Raw genomic sequence first — 21,242 nt, 5'->3', positions numbered from 1 at the left:
TCCCCAATGTGCTCGACAGAGAGAAGTCTGGAGGCACTGCAGTTAGCTCCTGTGTAATCACCGACCAATGACGTCCCCGATGTGCTTGATAGAGAGAGGCCCAGAGACGCTGCAGGCAACTAATCACCGACCGATGACGTCCAGAATATGCTGGATGGAGACAAGTCCGAAGATGCTGCTGGCAGCTCCTGTGTAATCACCGACCAATGACATGCCAAATGTGCTCGATGGAGACAATGGTTCCTGGGACACTTTGTAGAAATGGAGGCACCACTGGGATCACCACCAGATCAATTTAACCCCAAGCTGTTAGTGACCGGGAATGAAGACTAGAGGTGTCCGGCTACCGCACATTATGCCCATAAGCCCTGGATTAGGACCTCGTGAAGGCCTCTTCAATTACCTGAGACCACTGCTCTCAAAGGAAATTATGGTGCAGATCAAGATGGCAATAGAGGTTGCAATTTAGGTCTGTCTTCTTCAGTGATGAGTTCGGCTTTTGTCTTGGATGCAGTGATAGCTGCGGATCGGTCTGGAGACGACAACGCCTCATTCTTGGGATGACCATTAGTGACCTCAGCCGAGGCCGGAGGAGTCAGGATTTCTGCACAAGGCTCAGACTCTGGACTGGAGAATCCAGAGGTTGTCATAATGTTCATGTTTCCACTATGTGCAGATTAGTGTCGTCCGGTGATCTCCATCATCCACCACTTCTCCTCCTCGGTGCTTTGATTTCAGTACTAAGTATCTGAGGGTATAAAGGAAGTGAGGTCTCCTTATATACAGAATGCTCACCTGCTACCTCTATATCGGGCCGCGGCTCATGTAGACCCTCTATGTTCTATACAGGTGGGGACGGCCCGCTATATGGCCCCTGAGGTCCTCGAATCCCGAGTGAACCTGGAGGATTTGGAATCGTTCAAGCAGATGGATGTTTACTCCTTGGCTCTGGTGTTGTGGGAGATGGCGTCCCGGTGTGAAGCTATAGGTGAGGCTGTCTGTGAGGCTGTAGCTGAAACTGTAGGTGAGGCTGTCGGTGAGCCTGTAGGGGAGGTTGTAGGGAGAGCTATAGGTGAGGCTGTCGGTGATTCTGTAGGGGAGGTTGTAGGGAGAACTATATGTGAGGCTGTCGGTGATTCTGTCGGTGAGGTTGTAGGGAGAGCTATAGGTGAGGTTGTCGGTGAAGCTGTAGGGAGAGCTATAGGTGAGGCTGTCGGTGAGCCTGCAGGGGAGGTTGTAGGGAGAGCTATAGGTTAGGCGATCGGTGAGCCTGTAGGGAATGTTTTAGGGAGAACCGGGGGTTGTTTGGTTGCCCCTGGTTCTTTCTGAAGGGGATTTATCTATATCCCACTTCTGGTTTGGAACTTGCAGCTCTCTGGCGCCCCCCTTTCCTCAGGTCAGACCAGGTACTGCATATAGGATAATTAGTCGCCAGAAAGGCTGCCTTACTTTGTACTGACAAATGGACACACTGCAGCAAGGGTGATATAACTACTCCCACTCAGGTGGGAACAATAATTATCAACGCCGCCTTCGCTACAACCTCCCAAATGCATAGGACCAATCTGCTGCCACCAGCTTCGATTTAATTATTAACAGGTCCGGAGCCAACCCAAATTAGTAGCGTCATTCACTTCAGAGGACGTGACAGTACGTTATAAAGCAAGGAGAGACACAGCTAGTAATTTTATATTTTACTCCAAAAAAGGTAGGCAGTGTTTACAGAGGTATAAAAAGATCTTATGAAGAAGACAAGTATCGTATGTACAGTACAATTACAAATAAAATGGGATTAAAGTTCAAAGAACACTTACATTTCGTTCAGATCATTTCATCTTATGGCGGACCGTGTACTGTGGGGGAAGGGCGAGCATATATCCAGATGCATCACCCCTGTATAGTAGCTAGACCCCGGACAAAAGACACATGAAGACTGCTGTTTCACTCACTTATTTCCCAGCCTAAAACCAAGGCACTGCCCCTGTCTTGACCTCACTTAGAGGCTGAATCTTCCCCTTTTCTTAGAGTTATGGCAACCATTTTTATACATATCTCGCTGTATGAACCTCGTATACGAAAGACTCCATGATCAGGAGGTGCACCACGTCGGGGTGATTCTTTTAAGTGTTAACACAGCATAGTTACATGACCCGCTTGCGGAGAAACACGCTCCTTGCACTCTTTGGGTTTAGTTCCTAGCGATTTCAGGGGGTTTAGATCTCTCGATCGACATTTGGAATATATAATCCTTATATCTCTAGCCCTGATTGTTGCCAATATACATAAACTTAAACAAACAATAGAATTCCATGCTTTCTGTACCAGTTTTAGCCAGTATCAGGTGGGAGGGGGGAATGAGGAGTGTAGGGAGACCTGTCTGTCGCAGCACAGAGCCATATAAATTCCTGAGGGAGGGTGAAGAAGTATAGGATTACACACACAGGCAGAGGGAGAAAGAGTGGCTTAGAATTCCAGCCTTGTGTTGGCAGGCAGAGGAAACTGCAGCTGAGAGCCCTGTATGTCTAAGTGAAGTAGTCAGAACGTCTTCCTTTTTCCTGACAGGAGGTTGTAGGGAGAGCTATAGGAGAGGCTGTCGGTGAGGCTGTAGGGAGAACTATAGGTGAGGGTGTCGGTGAGCCTGTAGGGGAGGTTGTAGGGAGAGCTACAGGTGAGGCTGTCGGTGAGCCTGTAGGGGAGGTTGTAGGGAGAGCTATAGGTGAGGCTGTCGGTGAGCCTGCAGGGGAGTTTGTAGGGAGAGCTATAGGTGAGGCTGTCGATGAGGCTGTAGGGGAGGTTGTAGGGAGAGCTATAGGTGAGGCTGTCGGTGAGCCTGTAGGGGAGGTTGTAGGGAGAGCTATAGGTGAGGCTGTCGGTGAGCCTGTAGGGGAGGTTGTAGAAAGAGCTATAGGTGAGGCAGTAGGGAGAGCTATAGGTGAGGCTGTCGGTGAGCCTGTAGGGGAGGTTGTAGGGAGAGCTATAGGTGATGCTGTTGATGAGGCTGTAGGGGAGGTTGTAGAAAGAGCTATAGGTGAGGCTGTAGGGAGAGCTATAGGTGAGGCTGTAGGGGAGGTTGTAGAGAGAGCTATAGGTGAGGCTGTCGGGGATGTTGTAGGGAGAGCTATAGGTGAGGCTGTCAGTGAGGCTATAGGGGAAGTTGTAGGGAGAGCTATAGGTGAGGCTGTAGGGGAGGTTGTAGAAAGAGCTATAGGTGAGGCTATAGGGGAGGTTGTAGGGAGAGCTATAGGTGAGGCTGTAGGGGAGGTTGTAGAAAGAGCTATAGGTGAGGCTGTAGGGGAGGTTGTAGGGAGAGCTATAGGTGAGGCTGTAGGGGAGGTTGTAGGGAGAGCTATAGGTGAGGCTGTAGGGGAGGTTGTAGGGAGAGCTATAGGTGAGGCTGTAGGGGAGGTTGTAGGGAGAGCTATAGGTGAGGCTGTCGGGGATGTTGCAGGGAGAGCTATAGGTGAGGCTGTAGGGAGAGCTATAGGTGAGGTTGTTGGTGAGGCTATAGGGGAGGTTGTAGGGAGAGCTATAGGTGAGGCTGTCGGTGAGGCTATAGGGGAGGTTGTAGGGAGAGCTACAGGTGAGGCTGTCGGGGAGGTTGTAGGGAGAGCTATAGGTGAGGCTGTCGATGAGGCTGTAGGGGAGATTGTAGGGAGAGCTATAGGTGAGGCTGTAGGGAGAGCTATAAGTGAGGCTGTCGGGGAGGTTGTAGGGAGAGCTATAGGTGAGGCTGTAGGGAGAGCTATAAGTGAGGTTGTAGGGAGAGCTATAGGTGAGGCTGTCGGTGAGGCTATAGGGGAGGTTGTAGGGGAGGTTGTAGGGAAAGTTATAGGTGAGGCTGTCGGTGAGGCTGCAGGGGAGGTTGTAGGGAGAGCTATAGGTGAGGCTGTAGGGAGAGCTATAGGTAAGGCTGCCGGTGAGGCTGTAGGGAGAGCTATAGGTGAGGCTGTAGGGAGAGCCATAGGTGAGGCTGTTGGGAGAGCTATAGGTGAGGCTGTCAGTGAGGCTATAGGGGAGGTTGTAGGGAGAGCTATAGGTGAGGCTGTAGGGAGAGCTATAGGTGAGGCTGTAGGGAGAGCTATAGGTGAGGCTGTCGGTGAGGTTGTAGGGAGAGCTATAGGTGAGGCTGTAGGGAGAGCTATAGGTGAGGTTGTAGGGAGAGCTATAGGTGAGGCTGTAGGGAGAGCTATAGGTGAGGCTGTAGGGAGAGCTATAGGTGAGGCTGTAGGGAGAGCTATAGGTGAGGCTGTAGGGAGAGCTATAGGTAAGGCTGCCGGTGAGGTTGTAGGGAGAGCTATAGGTGAGGCTGTCGGTGAGGCTGTAGGGAGCTATAGGTGAGGCTGTCGGTGAGGTTGTAGGGAGAGCTATAAGTGAGGCTGTAGGGAGAGCTATAGGTAAGGCTGCCGGTGAGGTTGTAGGGAGAACTATAGGTGAGGCTGCCGGTGAGGTTGTAGGGAGAGCTATAGGTGAGGCTGTAGGGAGAGCTATAGGTGAGGCTGCCGGTGAGGCTGTAGGGAGAGCTATAGGTGAGGCTGTAGGGAGAGCCATAGGTGAGGCTGTTGGGAGAGCTATAGGTGAGGCTGTCAGTGAGGCTATAGGGGAGGTTGTAGGGAGAGCTATAGGTGAGGCTGTCGGTGAGGTTGTAGGGAGAGCTATAGGTGAGGCTGTAGGGAGAGCTATAGGTGAGGCTGTAGGGAGAGCTATAGGTGAGGCTGTAGGGAGAGCTATAGGTGAGGCTGTAGGGAGAGCTATAGGTGAGGCTGTAGGGAGAGCTATATGTAAGGCTGCCGGTGAGGTTGTAGGGAGAGCTATAGGTGAGGCTGTCGGTGAGGCTGTAGGGAGCTATAGGTGAGGCTGTCGGTGAGGTTGTAGGGAGAGCTATAAGTGAGGCTGTAGGGAGAGCTATAGGTGAGGCTGTCGGTGAGGTTGTAGGGAGAGCTATAGGTGAGGCTGTAGGGAGAGCTATAGGTGAGGTTGTAGGGAGAGCTATAGGTAAGGCTGTAGGGAGAGCTATAGGTGAGGCTGTAGGGAGAGCTATAGGTGAGGCTGTAGGGAGAGCTATAGGTAAGGCTGCCGGTGAGGTTGTAGGGAGAGCTATAGGTGAGGCTGTCGGTGAGGCTGTAGGGAGCTATAGGTGAGGCTGTCGGTGAGGTTGTAGGGAGAGCTATAAGTGAGGCTGTAGGGAGAGCTATAGGTAAGGCTGCCGGTGAGGTTGTAGGGAGAACTATAGGTGAGGCTGCCGGTGAGGTTGTAGGGAGAGCTATAGGTGAGGCTGTAGGGAGAGCTATAGGTGAGGCTGCCGGTGAGGCTGTAGGGAGAGCTATAGGTGAGGCTGTAGGGAGAGCCATAGGTGAGGCTGTTGGGAGAGCTATAGGTGAGGCTGTCAGTGAGGCTATAGGGGAGGTTGTAGGGAGAGCTATAGGTGACGCTGTCGGTGAGGTTGTAGGGAGAGCTATAGGTGAGGCTGTAGGGAGAGCTATAGGTGAGGCTGTAGGGAGAGCTATAGGTGAGGCTGTAGGGAGAGCTATAGGTGAGGCTGTAGGGAGAGCTATAGGTGAGGCTGTAGGGAGAGCTATATGTAAGGCTGCCGGTGAGGTTGTAGGGAGAGCTATAGGTGAGGCTGTCGGTGAGGCTGTAGGGAGCTATAGGTGAGGCTGTCGGTGAGGTTGTAGGGAGAGCTATAAGTGAGGCTGTAGGGAGAGCTATAGGTAAGGCTGCCGGTGAGGTTGTAGGGAGAACTATAGGTAAGGCTGCCGGTGAGGTTGTAGGGAGAGCTATAGGTGAGGTTGTAGGGAGAGCTATAGGTGAGGCTGTAGGGAGAGCTATAGGTGAGGCTGTAGGGAGAGCTATAGGTGAGGCTGTAGGGAGAGCTATAGGTAAGGCTGCCGGTGAGGTTGTAGGGAGAGCTATAGGTGAGGTTGTAGGGAGAGCTATAGCTATAGGTGAGGCTGTAGGGAGAGCTATAGCTATAGGTGAGGTTGTAGGGAGAGCTATAGGTGAGGCTGTAGGGAGCTATAGGTGAGGCTGTAGGGAGAGCTATAGGTAAGGCTGCCGGTGAGGTTGTAGGGAGAGCTATAGGTGAGGTTGCAGGGAGAGCTATAGGTGAGGCTGTAGGGAGAGCTATAGGTGAGGCTGTAGGTGAGGCTTTGGGGACTCCTGCTAGTTTTACCATAAGCACTGGCTCTCTTGTTTCTCAGCGGATCGTACATTGTAATGCAGGGGTTGCAGTTTTCATCTGGAGCAGCGTTCTCCTGCCTGCGACTTTCTAGATGTCTCCTTGATATGCTGGGATTTGTAGTCTTTTCAGCAGCAAGTAAGTCCCTATGAGGGACAAGGGAGACTCCATTTTGTATTTACTAATTCAGGCCCAAAATATTGTCTAGAGATCTCCCTCCACTCCTTAAGTGGCCCACACCCAAGGGATACGTACACAATTCCCAAAAGAACAGAACTTTACCATATGGCCAGAGAATTAGAGGCCATGTGTTAATGAAGGCAAAGAGGAGCAGCAGCAGCAGCAGCCAGACTACTGTGTCTGTGCAGGAGGAACACTGATGCCTCTGCCAGTCATAGAATTCATAGAATGTTAGAGTTGGGACCCTCAGGGTCATCGGGACCTCCAGGGTCATCGTGTCCAACCCCTGCTCAATACAGGATTCACTAAACCATCACAGACAGATGACTGTGCGGCCTCTGTGTGAAGACTTCCATTGAAGAACTCACCACCTCTCGTGGCCGCCTGCTCCACTCATTGATCACCCTCACTGTCACCCTTCTAATATCTAATCTGTATCTTCTCACTTTCAGTTTCATCCCAAATGAGAATAATGATGATGCTTCTACACTGTGACGACCCGTCTCAGATATGTGTAGACAACTATTAAGTCTCCTCTTCTTTTTTGCAGCAAAACATTCCCAGATCCTTTAACCCTTCCTCGTAGGACATACTTTGCAGACCGCTCACCATCCTGGTAGCTCTTCTCTGAACTTGCTCCAGTTTTTCAATGTATTTTATATAATGTGGTGCCCCAATACTGGACCCACTATTCCAGATGAGGTCTGACCAAGGAGGAGTAGAGGGGGAGAATTACTTCACGTGATCTAGACTCTGTGCTTCTGTTAATACATCCTAGAACTGTGTTGGCCTTTTTTTTTGCTGCTGCATCACACTGTTGACTCCTGTGCAGTCTGTGATGTAATTTCCATTTCTCTTGCTCTGATGTAGAATCCTACATTTCTCCGTTAAATAAAATTCTATTAGTCGCTGCCCATTGTTCAAGCTTATCTAGATTCTAGACAGCCTTTGTGGTACCCACTTGTAACACGGGGGCCAGGACAGAGCCTTGTGGTACCCCACTTGTAACACTTTCTGAACCTCCAGCCTGGTCTCCTAGGTTTCTCACATGCTGCTGCTGTTCTCTGGCGTGCGCTACCCCAGATAAGCAGGGTAATCCTGTGTCCAATACTCCCTCTTTTTAGACAGGTTGATCGCCTCACTAGACTGTCCTGCCCTCTTTACCACGTCCACGATTGCTCAGGACCTGACGCCTTCCCCAGCTGGTGGAGCTGCCACTGACTGACGGACCTGTTGCCGACTGACGGAGCTGCTGGTGATGGAGCTGTTGCCGACTGATGGAGCTGCTTATGGCAGAGCTGTTGCTGACTGAGCTGCCGCTGACTGACAGAGCTGCTTACAACGGACCTGCTGCTTACCGAGCCGCCGGTGGCGGAGCTGCCCGTCAGCCTCTCCTGTGGACATTGACTCCACTGCAGCTTTCAGACTTGTTAGTGAGCAGCGTATATGCATCCTCATGAGATCAGTCATGTTGATGGTTTCCATTTTTTCCCATACTGCCGGTATAAACGATGATGAGGGTGAATGAGAAGTGTGGGGTCTGCGAGGCAGCGACTTGCAGGCGGAGACCCCTTTACTTACTGATGTCTTTGCCCTCACAGAGGTGAAGAATTACGAGTTGCCCTTTGGGTCCATGGTCCAGGAGCCGCCGTGTGTGGAGACCATGCGGGACGTTGTGTTACATGGACGGGGGCGGCCGGACATTCCCACCAGCTGGAGGGGACACGCGGTGAGGCTGCGGAGGGTCACTGGAGATTCGGGGCGAGCACCATCTCCACCCCCTCACGACACTGACCTCTGACCTTCCTTCCAGGGTCTGGACATCCTGTGTGACACCATCAGCGAGTGCTGGGACCACGACCCCGAGGCGCGTCTGACCGCTCACTGCGTGGCCGAGCGCTTTATCCTGATGAGACAGATGGACGCCGAGGGCAGAACCGCGAGCTCCGACCATCACTACAGCCAATGTTAGCGCTCTGATCCCGGCTGCTACAGACACCGTGCAGGAAAGGGTTAAACCTGGCCTGGAACATGTCATTATAGGTCACGGAGGCCTCAGCCACAATCCCCTGCTCCTGGGGGGGTTATTATAGCTGCTCATCCTGAGCCCCCTAGTTCATGAAGAGAATGCCAGAACAGCGGTATACACCGACATCGAACACAGCTGCAGCATGAGGCCGACACGAGGGCTGCAGCCGCTGCCGACAATGGCAACCCGATGTGTCTCCACGGTTACAGACTAGACACAGATCCAGCAGATGGAACACGACTGCACGATGAGGCCAGTCTGTAACCATGGAAACCCGTCGATTGTCAGGGGAGCTGCAGACGAATGCTGCATCAAACATCTGTTCACACGGCGCTGTTCTCATTATAACCGCGTCTGAGCAATAAACTTATTGAAAAAGTAAACACGCCCTATAAATGGACTGGACCATCAGCATCGGGGGTCGACGACGGCAGCTCCGCTAGGACACAAGGCCGACATGTTACACCACGCAATAGCAACCGGCAGCTCTGGAGGTGACTGGAGGATAAGACACAATGTAACAGCAGAATAGTGAGTGCAGCTCTGGAGGTGACTGGAGGATAAGATGCAATGTAACAGCAGAATAGTGAGTGCAGCTCTGGAGGTGACTGGAGGACAAATCACAATGTAACAGGAGAATAGTGAGTGCAGCTCTGGACGATAAGTCACAATGTAACAGCAGAATAGTGACTGCAGCTCTGGAGGAGACTGGAGGACAAATCACAATGTAACAGCAGAATAGCGAGTGCAGCTCTGGGAGACAAGATGCAATGTTACAGCAGAATAGTGACTGCAGCTCTGGAGGTGACTGGAGGACAAATCACAATGTAACAGGAGAATAGTGAGTGCAGCTCTGGAGGAGACTGGAGGATAAGTCACAATGTAACAGCAGAATAGTGAGTGCAGCTCTGGACGATAAGTCACAATGTAACAGCAGAATAGTGAGTGCAGCTCTGGAGGAGACTGGAGGATAAGTCACAATGTAACAGCAGAATAGTGAGTGCAGCTCTGGAGGAGACTGGAGGATAAGTCACAATGTAACAGCAGAATAGTGAGTGCAGCTCTGGAAGAGACTGGAGCTATAAGAAGTCTTGTCAGACATTATATTGTGAATGTACAGACCCACGGACGCTCTTTTTGCCCCCTCCTCCCAGACGATCTGAAGAAATGACTCTGCTTGAGACAATTCACAATTTATTCTCATTCCTCAGCCGCTGCTCTGAAGCCGCCGTCCAGAGGGGGGCGCTCACACAAGAGCAGACACACAGATTGGAAGACAACAATCAGTAGAGATAAGGCACCACTCGTACTGTACAGAGAAAGCTGCATCCTCCAGTCACTGCGCAAGCTGCATCCCGCCAGATATATGATCAGTCAGTCCATGGCAAAAGAGGGGTTAAAATCACGGCCTCCTGCTCGTCTCTCACAGTCCACCCCGGGGGTTCACAGGCAGCATGTGCAGGGAAAGGGTTAACCCTGAGCAGCAGCAGCAGCAGACGGCGGCGGACCCTCCAACCACGGCCGAGGCCACTTTCTGATCCACAGAAGGCCCGTGCAGGCAGGGGCCCCGGGGTACGTCTGCTCAGGGGCCGCGTAATACTGAATGAGAGCAGGAGACCCTCCATCCTAGAAGGTGGGGAGCGGTTATAAGGGGGTGCAGAGGCGCGGCCCCGCGGGGGAGGGGCCAGTACACACCATTGTGGGGACACAGTCCTCGGTGGGTGCGGGTCCTGCCCGGACCCCCGTCTATAATCCGGAGCTGCCGCTCTTCCACAGCGGCCGGTTGTAGATCCAGCCGTCACCCTGCAAGAAAAAAAAAACAGATCACAGGGGGCAGTGAGGGGCCACACAGCAAACATGGCGGCGGGACGAGACCTACAGGACCCCCACCCCAACACTAGCAGAACCCCATAAAAAGCCCAGAGGAAAAAGGGGCAGCCAGCAGCACAGAGGGTTTCAGGGCAGGTCACAGAGCAACCACACAGGACATATAGGGGAGAGTTCTATCTACAGCATGCATTATCCTCCAGTCACCTCCAGAGCTGCAATCACATCAGGTCTTATCCTCTAAACAGATGTATAAGATGTGATGTATCGGCAGAATAGTGACCGCAGCTCTGGAGATGACTGGAGGATAAGACAGATTGTACAGCAGAATAGTGAGCGCAGCTCTGGAGGTGACTGGAGGATAAGACACGATGTAACAGCAGAATAGTGAGCACAGCTCTGGAGGTGACTGGAGGATAAGACAGAATGTACAGCAGAATAGTGAGTGCAGCTCTGGAGGTGACTGGAAAATAAGACATGATGTAACAGCAGAATAGTGAGCACAGCTCTGGAGGTGACTGGAGGATGAGACACGATGTAACAGCAGAATAGTGAGCGCAGCTCTGGAGGTGACTGGAGGATAAGACACGATGTAACAGCAGAATAGTGAGCACAGCTCTGGAGGTGACTGGAGGATAAGACAGAATGTACAGCAGAATAGTGAGTGCAGCTCTGGAGGTGACTGGAAAATAAGACATGATGTAACAGCAGAATAGTGAGCACAGCTCTGGAGGTGACTGGAGGATGAGACACGATGTAACAGCAGAATAGTGAGCGCAGCTCTGGAGGTGACTGGAGGATAAGACACGATGTAACAGCAGAATAGTGAGTGCAGCTCTGGGGGTGACTGGAAAATAAGACATGATGTAACAGCAGAATAGTGAGTGCAGCTCTGGAGGTGACTGGAGGATAAGACATGATGTAACAGCAGAATAGTGAGCGCAGCTCTGGAGGTGATTAGGGCCTCGGTCCCGTACAGCGGGTCGCGGTTCTTTGGCCGCACTCACCTCCTTGGAGAAGTACTTGGTCTTCCATGGCGTCTCGGTGTCGGCCCGGTGCCGCTCCTCCGCCCGCTGCCGCTCCTCCAGCGCTCTCTTGTGCTCCGTGGCCTTGTCTATGTCCTTCGCTGTCAGGGCCTCGGTCACGTGGCACCACAGCTTCCTGGACGCGAAAAATAAGAGTCATGAGGGCGGGAACGCGGCGTTCTATACGGCGCTAGGGGTGGAGCGTCAGTACCGGGGAGCGCAGAGCCGCTGCCCCCTCGTCCTCCGCCCGGACTGTTACATGTACGCGGCCTCTTCGGCTCTTTTCCAACCATGCATGTATTGCGCTTGCTCTGGCGTTGTCATGGTAACATTCATATTCCCGCTCAGCACACATTTCCTGTCATGTGACCTTTACTGATAACAGATTCAATAAATAGATGGTCACGTGACAGGAAGGAAATCTACGCACAGATTTTATTAATGTTGCTATGACAACCTCAGAGCAAGCACAAGTCCCAGCATGCTCTGTTCTCGGCACAGTCACCTGGACTCGAACGCTCCCTGCTTCTCCACGGGCCGCACGCGCTTCCTGGTCACCGGCAGCCGGGTCAGTTCCACACACCGGGCGTCTCCGCTGCTGGCCGTGAACTCCAGGACGCTGTTCCACTCGCCCTGAATCTTACACACCACCGTGTTGGTCGGGTTGTGCTTCACCTCCCCGGTCACCCTGAAAACACACAGGAGGCCGCCATGACACCGAGCAGAGCCCCCGCACCCCCTCCCCAGCCGATTCTCGGACCCCTCACCTATGTAACTTCCCCCCATAGAAAGGCTTGGTGTGGAAGGTGATGGCTGCGGAGTAGCCGGTCCGGGAGCAGTTCACCGTCACTTTCCCTCCTAGCTCCACCCAAGGAACGGTGAGGATGGAGCGGGCGTAGGCGCAGGGCAGCGTGAAGGCGTACTCCTCGTCATACTCCAGGAGGTGCAGGACCCCTGCAAGAGGACGCGGCACTGAGAACGGAGCAAGACAGCACAGCACCAAGGGTCCGACGCAGACCCCCGGGACACATTCACAGCAATAACTACAGCTATCCTGACACCTCAACTCCCCCCAAATATGCCAGGTCTCCTGCCAGGGGGGAAGGGTGAAGGGAAAAGAGACCCAACCACACATATCATCCTGCATCATGCCCCAGAGCTGCGCTCACTATTCTGCTGGTGCAGTCACTGTGTACATACATTACTGATCCTGAGTTACATCCTGTATTATACCCCAGAGCTGCACTCACTATTCTGCTGGTGCAGTCACTGTGTACATACATTACATTACATTACTGATCATGAGTTACATCCTGTATTATACCTCAGAGCTGCACTCACTATTCTGCTGGTGCAGTCACTATGTACATACATTACATTACTGATCCTGAGTTACATCTTGTATTATACCCCAGAGCTGCACTCACTATTCTGCTGGTGCAGTCACTGTGTACATACATTACATTACTGATCCTGAGTTACATCCTGTATTATATCCCAGAGCTGCACTCACTATTCTGCTGGTGCAGTCACTGTGTACATACATTACTGATCCTGAGTTACCTCCTGTATTATACTCCAGAGCTGCACTCACTATTCTGCTGGTGCAGTCACTGTGTACATACATTACATTACTGATCCTGAGTTACATCCTGTATTATACCCCAGAGCTGCACTCACTATTCTGCTGGTGCAGTCACTGTGTACATACATTACTGATCCTGAGTTACATCTTGTATTATACTCCAGAGCTGCACTCACTATTCTGCTGGTGCAGTCACTGTGTACATACATTATATTACTGATCCTGAGTTACATCCTGTATTATACCTCAGAGCTGCACTCACTGTTCTGCTGGTGCAGTCACTGTGTACATACATTACATTACTGATCCTGAGTTACATCCTGTATTATACCTCAGAGCTGCACTCACTGTTCTGCTGGTGCAGTCACTGTGTACATACATACATTACTGACCCTGAGTTACCTCCTGTATTATACTCCAGAGCTGCACTCACTATTCTGCTGGTGCAGTCGCTGTGTACATACATTATATTACTGACCCTGAGTTACATCCTGTATTATACCTCAGAGCTGCACTCACTGTTCTGCTGGTGCAGTCACTGTGTACATACATTACATTACTGATCCTGAGTTACATCCTGTATTATACCTCAGAGCTGCACTCACTGTTCTGCTGGTGCAGTCACTGTGTACATACATACATTACTGACCCTGAGTTACCTCCTGTATTATACTCCAGAGCTGCACTCACTATTCTGCTGGTGCAGTCACTGTGTACATACATTACTGATCCTGAGTTACATCCTGTATTACGGTATATCCCAGAGCTGCACTCACTATTCTGCTGGTGCAGTCACTGTGTACATACATTACATTACTGATCCTGAGTTACCTCCTGTATTATACTCCAGAGCTGCACTCACTATTCTGCTGGTGCAGTCACTGTGTACATACATTACATTACTGATCCTGAGTTACCTCCTGTATTATACCCCAGAGCTGCACTCACTATTCTGCCGGTGCAGTCACAGTGTACATACATTACATTACTGATCCTGAGTTACATCCTGTATTATACCCCAGAGCTGCACTCACTATTCTGCTGGTGCAGTCACTGTGTACATACATTACATTACTGATCCTGAGTTACATGCTGTATTATACTCCAGAGCTGCACTCACTATTCTGCTGGTGCAGTCACTGTGTACATACATTACTGATCCTGAGTTACATCCTGTGTTATACCCTAGAGCTGCACTCACTATTCTGCTGGTGCAGTCACTGTGTACATACATTACATTACTGATCCTGAGTTACATCCTGTATTATACCCCAGAGCTGTACTCACTACTCTGCTGGTGCAGTCACTGTGTACATACATTACTGATCCTGAGTTACATCCTGTATTATACCCCAGAGCTGCACTCACTATTCTGCTGGTGCAGTCACTGTGTACATACATTACATTACTGATCCTGAGTTACATCCTGTGTTATACCCTAGAGCTGCACTCACTATTCTGCTGGTGCAGTCACTGTGTACATACATTACATTACTGATCCTGAGTTACATCCTGTATTATACTCCAGAGCTGCACTCACTATTCTGCTGGTGCAGTCACTGTGTACATACATTACATTACTGATCCTGGGTTACGTCCTGTATTATACTCCAGAGCTGCACTCACTATTCTGCTGGTGCAGTCACTGTGTACATACATTACTGATCCTGAGTTACATCCTGTATTATACTCCAGAGCTGCACTCACTATTCTGCTGGTGCAGTCACTGTGTACATACATTACATTACTGATCCTGAGTTACATCCTGTATTATATCCCAGAGCTGCACTCACTATTCTGCTGGTGCAGTCACTGTGTACATACATTACATTACTGATCCTGGGTTACGTCCTGTATTATACTCCAGAGCTGCACTCACTATTCTGCTGGTGCAGTCACTGTATACATACATTACATTACTGATCCTGAGTTACATCCTGTATTATATTCCAGAGCTGCACTCACTATTCTGCTGGTGCAGTCACTGTGTACATACATTACTGATCTTGACCAGACCTTGACTGGTGTCGTCTCAGCCATATGTGAAGCTTACAGTGAAGCACGGCGGGGGCTTGGCGAGATCTACAGTGGAGCATGGTGGTGGCTCGGTGAGGTTTATAGGGACCTGCGGATACTGTGAGGGACCAGCGGATACTGTGAGGGACCTGCGGATACTGTGAGGGACCTGCGGATACTGTGAGGAACATGACATCATGCCCGCTGACACAGGTTTGCATCGGTAACGCACGCTGGGTGGAGGCGCAGGCCCGTGAGCCTCTGCTGGAGACATCTCTCAGGTATATCTCTATGGTTCCACCTTTTGGACATCATGTTTGCACCATTATTCTCCGGCCGATCTCCCCCGGATCACCTCTCCTTTGGTGATTATATATATATATATATATATACACACACACACCCCGATACCTGGGAATACAGCGGATTTCTCGTCATAACTACATACAGGAGATTCTCACTATATGAGAAAATCATCAAAAAGTGAATCTCCTGTATTACATGGAGCCATTACACAGAGTGATCTATTTCACGTGGTTATTTCTGTTAATGTTGATGATTATGGCTTACAGCCAATGACAACCCAAAAGTCATTATCTCAGTAAATTAGAATACTTTATAACACCAGTTGAAAAATTGCTTTAACCCCTTAATGACCGCCGATAAGCCTTTTAACAACGACAATTAAGGGGTCTTATTCCTCAGCGCTACTTTTTAATGGACCGCCCCCCAGCGTTGGAAAATCTCCGGAGAACATGATTCGGGTCGGTTTTTATCGTCCCCATTGTTGTGATCGCTGTTTTTCACCAAATAACAGCAACAATCCAATTTCCCATTTATGTCTCTCTCCTCTGATATGATGTAGCATACCAGAGAAGAGAAATGGGGTCCCCTGAGCTCCCCCGGGACCTTCGTCTCCGTCCCCGGCTCTCCACGTCACTTTCCAGGAAGAAATTGGAGGGTGCATGCGCAGTGGTGCTGTTGGGGTTAGGGCTGAGATTACAGTTAGGCTTGGGATTAGGAGTGTGTGGGGGTAAGGCCTTTGTTTAGGTTGGAGTTAGAATTGGGGGCTTTCCACTGTACATCAGGGGCTCTCCAAACCCAACATGGTGCCACCATTGATTCCAGACAATTTTGTGTTCAAAAGGTCAAATGGTGCTCCTTCCCTTCTGAGCGCTGCCATGCACCCAAACAGTGGTTTACCCCCACATATGGGGTATGTACTCAGGAGAAATTGTACAACAAATGTGGTCCATTTTCTCCTGATACCCTTGTGAAAAAAAATAAAATAAATTGGTTCCAAAGTAATTATTTTTTCACCTGATAGGTTAATTAGCTTCTTGAATGTGGTTTTGCACACCTCGAGGGGTGCAGTTTTTAGAATGGGGTCACTTTTGGGTATTTTCTGTTATACTGACCCCCCAAACTCACCTCAAAAGTGAGATGGTCCCTAAAAAACGGTTTTGTAAATTTTGTTGGAAAAATGAGAAATCGCTGGTCAAGTTTTAACACCTAATAACTTCCAAACAAAATAAGTTTGTTTCCAAAATTGTATTGATGTAAAGTAGACAAGTGGGAAATGGTATCTATTAACTATATTGTGAAATGTGACTCTCTGATTTAAGGGCACAAAAATTAAAATTTTGAAAATTGAAAAAATGTTCAGCATTTTTGCCAAACTTCGTTTTTTTTTTGTTGTTTTTTTTTACAAATAACCGCAAGTTATATCGAAGAAAAATTAACAATAAAATGAAGTACAATATATCACGAGAAAACAATCTCAGAATCACCGGGATATGAAAGTGACAGCGGTCAGAATTGTAAAAATTGGCTTGATCATTAAAGGGAATCTGTCACCCCCAAAATGGAAGATGAGCGAAGCCCCCGACATCAGGGGGTATATATACAGCATTGTGTAATGCATTCTGTAATGCTGTAGATAAGTCCCCGATGTATCCTGCAAGATAAGAAAGACAGGTTAGATTATACTCACCCAGGGGCGGTCCGGTCCGGCGCCTCCCATCTTCATACGATGACGTCCTCTTCTTTGCTTCTGTCACGGCTCCGGCGCAGGCGTACTGATCTGTCCTGTAGAGGGGAGAGTAATGTACTGCAGTGCGCATGCGCTGGGCCTCCCTGACCACTGCAGTACATTACTCTGCCCTCTACAGGACAGAACAGTACACCTGCGCCGGAGCCGTGACAGAAGCAAAGAAGAGGACGTCATCGTATGAAGATGGGAGGCGCCGGACCGGACCGCCCCTGGGTGAGTATAATATAACCTTTATTTCTCATCTTTCAGGATAGATCGGGGGCTTATCTACAGCGTTACAGAATACATTACACAATGCTGGAGATAAGCCCCTGATGCCGGTGGCCGCAGCTTATAGGCCATTTTTGGGGTGACAGGGGCACAATAAGTGACAAAAAGAATATAGAGAATTAAAGGAAGTAGGTAGTGAGGAGGCATTAAATAAATACAGAAAATTAAATAAATTCTGTAAAAAGCAAATCAAGGCAGCAAAGATTGAGACAGAGAGACTCATTGCCAGAGAGAGTAAAAATAATCCTAAAATATTCTTTAACTACATAAATAGTAAGAAACTAACAAATGATAGTGTTGGCCCCTTAAAAATAGTCTGGGTGAGATGGTGGATGAGGATGAGGAAAAAGCCAATATGCTAAATGACTTTTTTTCATCAGTATTTACACAAGAAAATCCCATGGCGGATAAAATGACTAGTGATAAAAATTCCCCATTAAATGTCACCTGCTTAACCCAGCAGGAAGTGCGGCGGCGTCTAAAAATCACTAAAATTGACAAATCTCCGGGCCCGGATGGGATACACCCCGTACTGCAGGAATTAAGTACAGTCATTGATAGACCATTATTATTAATCTTTAACCCCTTTACCCCCAAGGGTGGTTTGCACGTTAATGACCAGGCCAATTTTTACAATTCTGACCACTGTCCCTTTATGAGGTTATAACTCCGAAACGCTTCAACGGATCCTGGTGATTCTGACATTGTTTTCTCGTGACATATTGTACGTCATGACAATGGTAAAATTTCTTTGATAGTACCTGCGTTTATTTGTGAAAAAAACGGAAATTTGGCGAAAATTTTGAAAATTTCGCAATTTTCAAACTTTGAATTTTTATGCAATTAAATCACAGAGATATGTCACACAAAATACTTAATAAGTAACATTTCCCACATGTCTCCTTTACATCAGCATAATTTTGGAACCAATTTTTTTTTTGTTAGGGAGTTATAAGGGTTAAAAGTTGACCAGCAATTTCTTATTTTTACAACACCATTTTATTTTAGGGACCACGTCTCATTTGAAGTCATTTTGAGGGGTCTATATGATAGAAAATGCCCAAGTGTGACACCATTCTAAAAACTACACCCCTCAAGGTGCTCAAAACCACATTCAAGAAGTTTATTAACCCTTCAGGTGTTTAATAGGAATTTTTGGAATGTTTAAATAAAAATGAACATTTAACTTTTTTACACAAAAAATTTACTTCAGCTCCAATTTGTTTTATTTTACCAAGGGTAACAGGAGAAATTGGACCCAAAAAGTTGTTGTCCAATTTGTCCTGAGTACGCTGATACTCCATATGTGGCAGTAAACCACTGTTTGGGCGCATGGGAGAGCTCGGAAGGGAAGGAGCGCTATTTGACTTTTCAATGCAAAATTGACAGGAATTGAGATGGGACGCCATGTTGCGTTTGGAGAGCCACTGATGTGCCTAAACATTGAAACCCCCCACAAGTGACACCATTTTGGAAAGTAGACCCCCTAAGGAACTTTTCTACATGTGTGGTGAGCACTTTGACCCACCAAGTGCTTCACAGAAGTTTATAATGCAGAACCGTAAAAATAAAAAATCATATTTTTTCACAAAAATTATATTTTTGCCCCCAATTTTTTATTTTTCCAAGGGTAAGAGAAGAAATTGGACCTCAAAAGTTGTTGTCCAATTTGTCCTGAGTACGCTGATACCCCATATGTGGCAGTAAACCACTGTTTGGGCGCATGGGAGAGCTCGGAAGGGAAGGAGCGCAGTTTGACTTTTCAATGCAAAATTGACAGAAATTGAGATGGGACGCCATGTTGCGTTTGGAGAGCCACTGATGTGCCTAAACATTGAAACCCCCCACAAGTGACACCATTTTGGAAAGTAGACCCCCTAAGGAACTTATCTAGAGGTGTGGTGAGCACTTTGACCCACCAAGTGCTTCACAGAAGTTTATAATGCAGAACCGTAAAAATAAAAAATCATATTTTTTCACAAAAATTATATTTTTGCCCCCAATTTTTTATTTTTCCAAGGGTAAGAGAAGAAATTGGACCTCAAAAGTTGTTGTCCAATTTGTCCCGAGTACGCTGATACCCCATATGTGGCAGTAAACCACTGTTTGGGCGCGTGGGAGAGCTCGGAAGGGAAGGAGCGCCGTTTGACTTTTCAATGCAAAATTGACAGGAATTGAGATGGGACGCCATGTTGCGTTTGGAGAGCCACTGATGTGCCTAAACATTGAAACCCCCCACAAGTGACACCATTTTGGAAAGTAGACCCCCTAAGGAACTTATCTGGATGTGTGGTGAGCACTTTGACCCACCAAGGGCTTCACAGAAGTTTATAATGCAGAGCCATAAAAATAAAACAAAATTTTTTTCCCACAAAAATTATTTTTTAGCCCCTAGTTTTGTATTTTCCCTAGGGTAACAGGAGAAATTGGACCCCAAAAGTTGTTGTCCAATTTGTCCTGAGTACGCTGATACCCCATATGTGGGGGGGAACCACCGTTTGGGCGCATGGGAGGGCTCGGAAGGGAAGGAGCGCCATTTGGAATGCAGACTTAGATGGAATGGTCTGCAGGCGTCACATTGCGTTTGCAGAGCCCCTAATGTACCTAAACAGTAGAAACCCCCCACAAGTGACACCATTTTGGAAAGTAGACCCCCTAAGGAACTCATCTTGATGTGTTGTGAGAGCTTTGAACCCCCAAGTATTTCACTACAGTTTATAACGCAGAGCCATGCAAATAAAAAATATTTTTTTTCCACAAAAATTATATTTTAGCCCCCAGTTTTGTATTTTTCCAAGGTTAGCAGGAGAAATTGGACCCTAAATGTTGTTGTCCAATTTATCCTGAGTACGCTGATACCCGATATGTGGGGGGGAACCACCGTTTGGGCGCATGGGAGGGCTCGGAAGGGAAGGAGCATCATTTGGAATGCAGACTTAGATGGATTGGTCTGCAGGCGTCACATTGCGTTTGCAGAGCCCCTAATGTACCTAAACAGTAGAAACCCCCCACAAGTGACCCCATATTGGAAACTAGACCCCTCAATGAACTTATCTAGATGTGTTGTGAGAACTTTGAACCCCCAAGTGTTTCACTACAGTTTATAACGCAGAGCCGTGAAAATAAAAAATCTTTTTGTTTTCCCACAAAAATTATTTTTTAGCCCCCAGTTTTGTATTTTCCCAAGGGTAACAGGAGAAATTGGTCCACAAAAGTTGTTGTCCAATTTGTCCTGAGTACGCTGATATCCCATATGTTGGGGTAAACCCCTGTTTGGGCACACAGGAGAGCTCGGAAGGGAAGGAGCACTGTTTTACTTTTTCAACGCAGAATTGGCTGGAATTGAGATCGGACGCCATGTCGTGTTTGGAGAGCCCCTGATGTGTCTAAACAGTGGAAACCCCCCAATTATAACTGAAACCCTAATCTAAACACACCCCTAACCCTAATTCCAACGGTAACCCTAACCACACCTCTAACCCTGACACACCCCTAACCCTAATCCCAACCCTATTCCCAACTGTAAATGTAATCTAAACCCTAACCCTAACTTTAGCCCCAACCCTAACTGTAGCCCCAACCCTAACCCTAACCCTAGCCCTAACCCTAGCCCTAACCCTAGCCCTAACCCTAACCCTAGCCCTAACCCTAAACCTAGCCCTAACCCTAGCCCTAACCCTAGCCCTAACCCTAGCCCTAACCCTAGCCCTAGCCCTAACCCTAGCCCTAACCCTAATGGGAAAATGGAAATAAATACATTTTTTTTTATTTTTCCCTAACTAAGGGGGTGATGAAGGGGGGTTTGATTTACTTTTATAGCGAGTTTTTTAGCGGATTTTTATGATTGGCAGCCGTCACACACTGAAAGACCCTTTTTATTGCAAAAAATATTTTTTGCAATACCACATTTTGAGAGCTATAATTTTTCCATATTTTGGTCCACAGAGTCATGTGAGGTCTTGTTTTTTGCGGGACGAGTTGACGTTTTTATTGAAAACATTTTTGGGCACGTGACATTTTTTGATCGCTTTTTATTCCGATTTTTGTGAGGAAGAATGACCAAAAGCCAGCTATTCATGAAT

The 21,242-nt window shown here is 48.4% G+C and overlaps 2 protein-coding genes across 4 annotated transcripts in view; one reads left to right on the top strand and one right to left on the bottom strand.

The window, feature by feature from the left end:
• The window catches only part of LOC138644327 (TGF-beta receptor type-2-like), a 77,747-nt gene extending 68,980 nt beyond the window's left edge, over positions 1–8,767 (top strand). For 2 of the 3 annotated variants that reach the window (XM_069732582.1, XM_069732580.1), the window contains exons 5-7: positions 850–988; positions 7,957–8,084; positions 8,169–8,767. In XM_069732582.1, the coding sequence (XP_069588683.1) occupies positions 850–988; positions 7,957–8,084; positions 8,169–8,327 (426 nt within the window). In that variant the 3' untranslated portion in view covers positions 8,328–8,767. Of the gene's footprint in view, positions 1–849; positions 989–6,905; positions 7,069–7,956; positions 8,085–8,168 lie in introns of those variants that run through there. The other variant, XM_069732581.1, reaches the window with a different exon arrangement.
• Positions 8,768–9,561: 794 nt separating this feature from the next.
• OSBPL11 (oxysterol binding protein like 11) overlaps positions 9,562–21,242 on the bottom strand; it is a 51,826-nt gene continuing 40,145 nt past the window's right edge. Inside the window, exons 10-13 of the mRNA XM_069732579.1 lie at positions 12,004–12,190; positions 11,742–11,924; positions 11,219–11,372; positions 9,562–10,187 (exon numbers count right to left, since the gene is read on the bottom strand). Coding sequence (XP_069588680.1) covers positions 10,131–10,187; positions 11,219–11,372; positions 11,742–11,924; positions 12,004–12,190 — 581 coding nt within the window. The 3' untranslated portion in view covers positions 9,562–10,130. The remainder of the gene's footprint in view (positions 10,188–11,218; positions 11,373–11,741; positions 11,925–12,003; positions 12,191–21,242) is intronic.

Source organism: Ranitomeya imitator, chromosome 7 (assembly GCF_032444005.1).
Source record: "Ranitomeya imitator isolate aRanImi1 chromosome 7, aRanImi1.pri, whole genome shotgun sequence".
In the NCBI taxonomy this organism is placed as follows: domain Eukaryota; kingdom Metazoa; phylum Chordata; class Amphibia; order Anura; family Dendrobatidae; genus Ranitomeya; species Ranitomeya imitator.
This window is presented reverse-complemented; position numbering and strand designations above follow the sequence as displayed.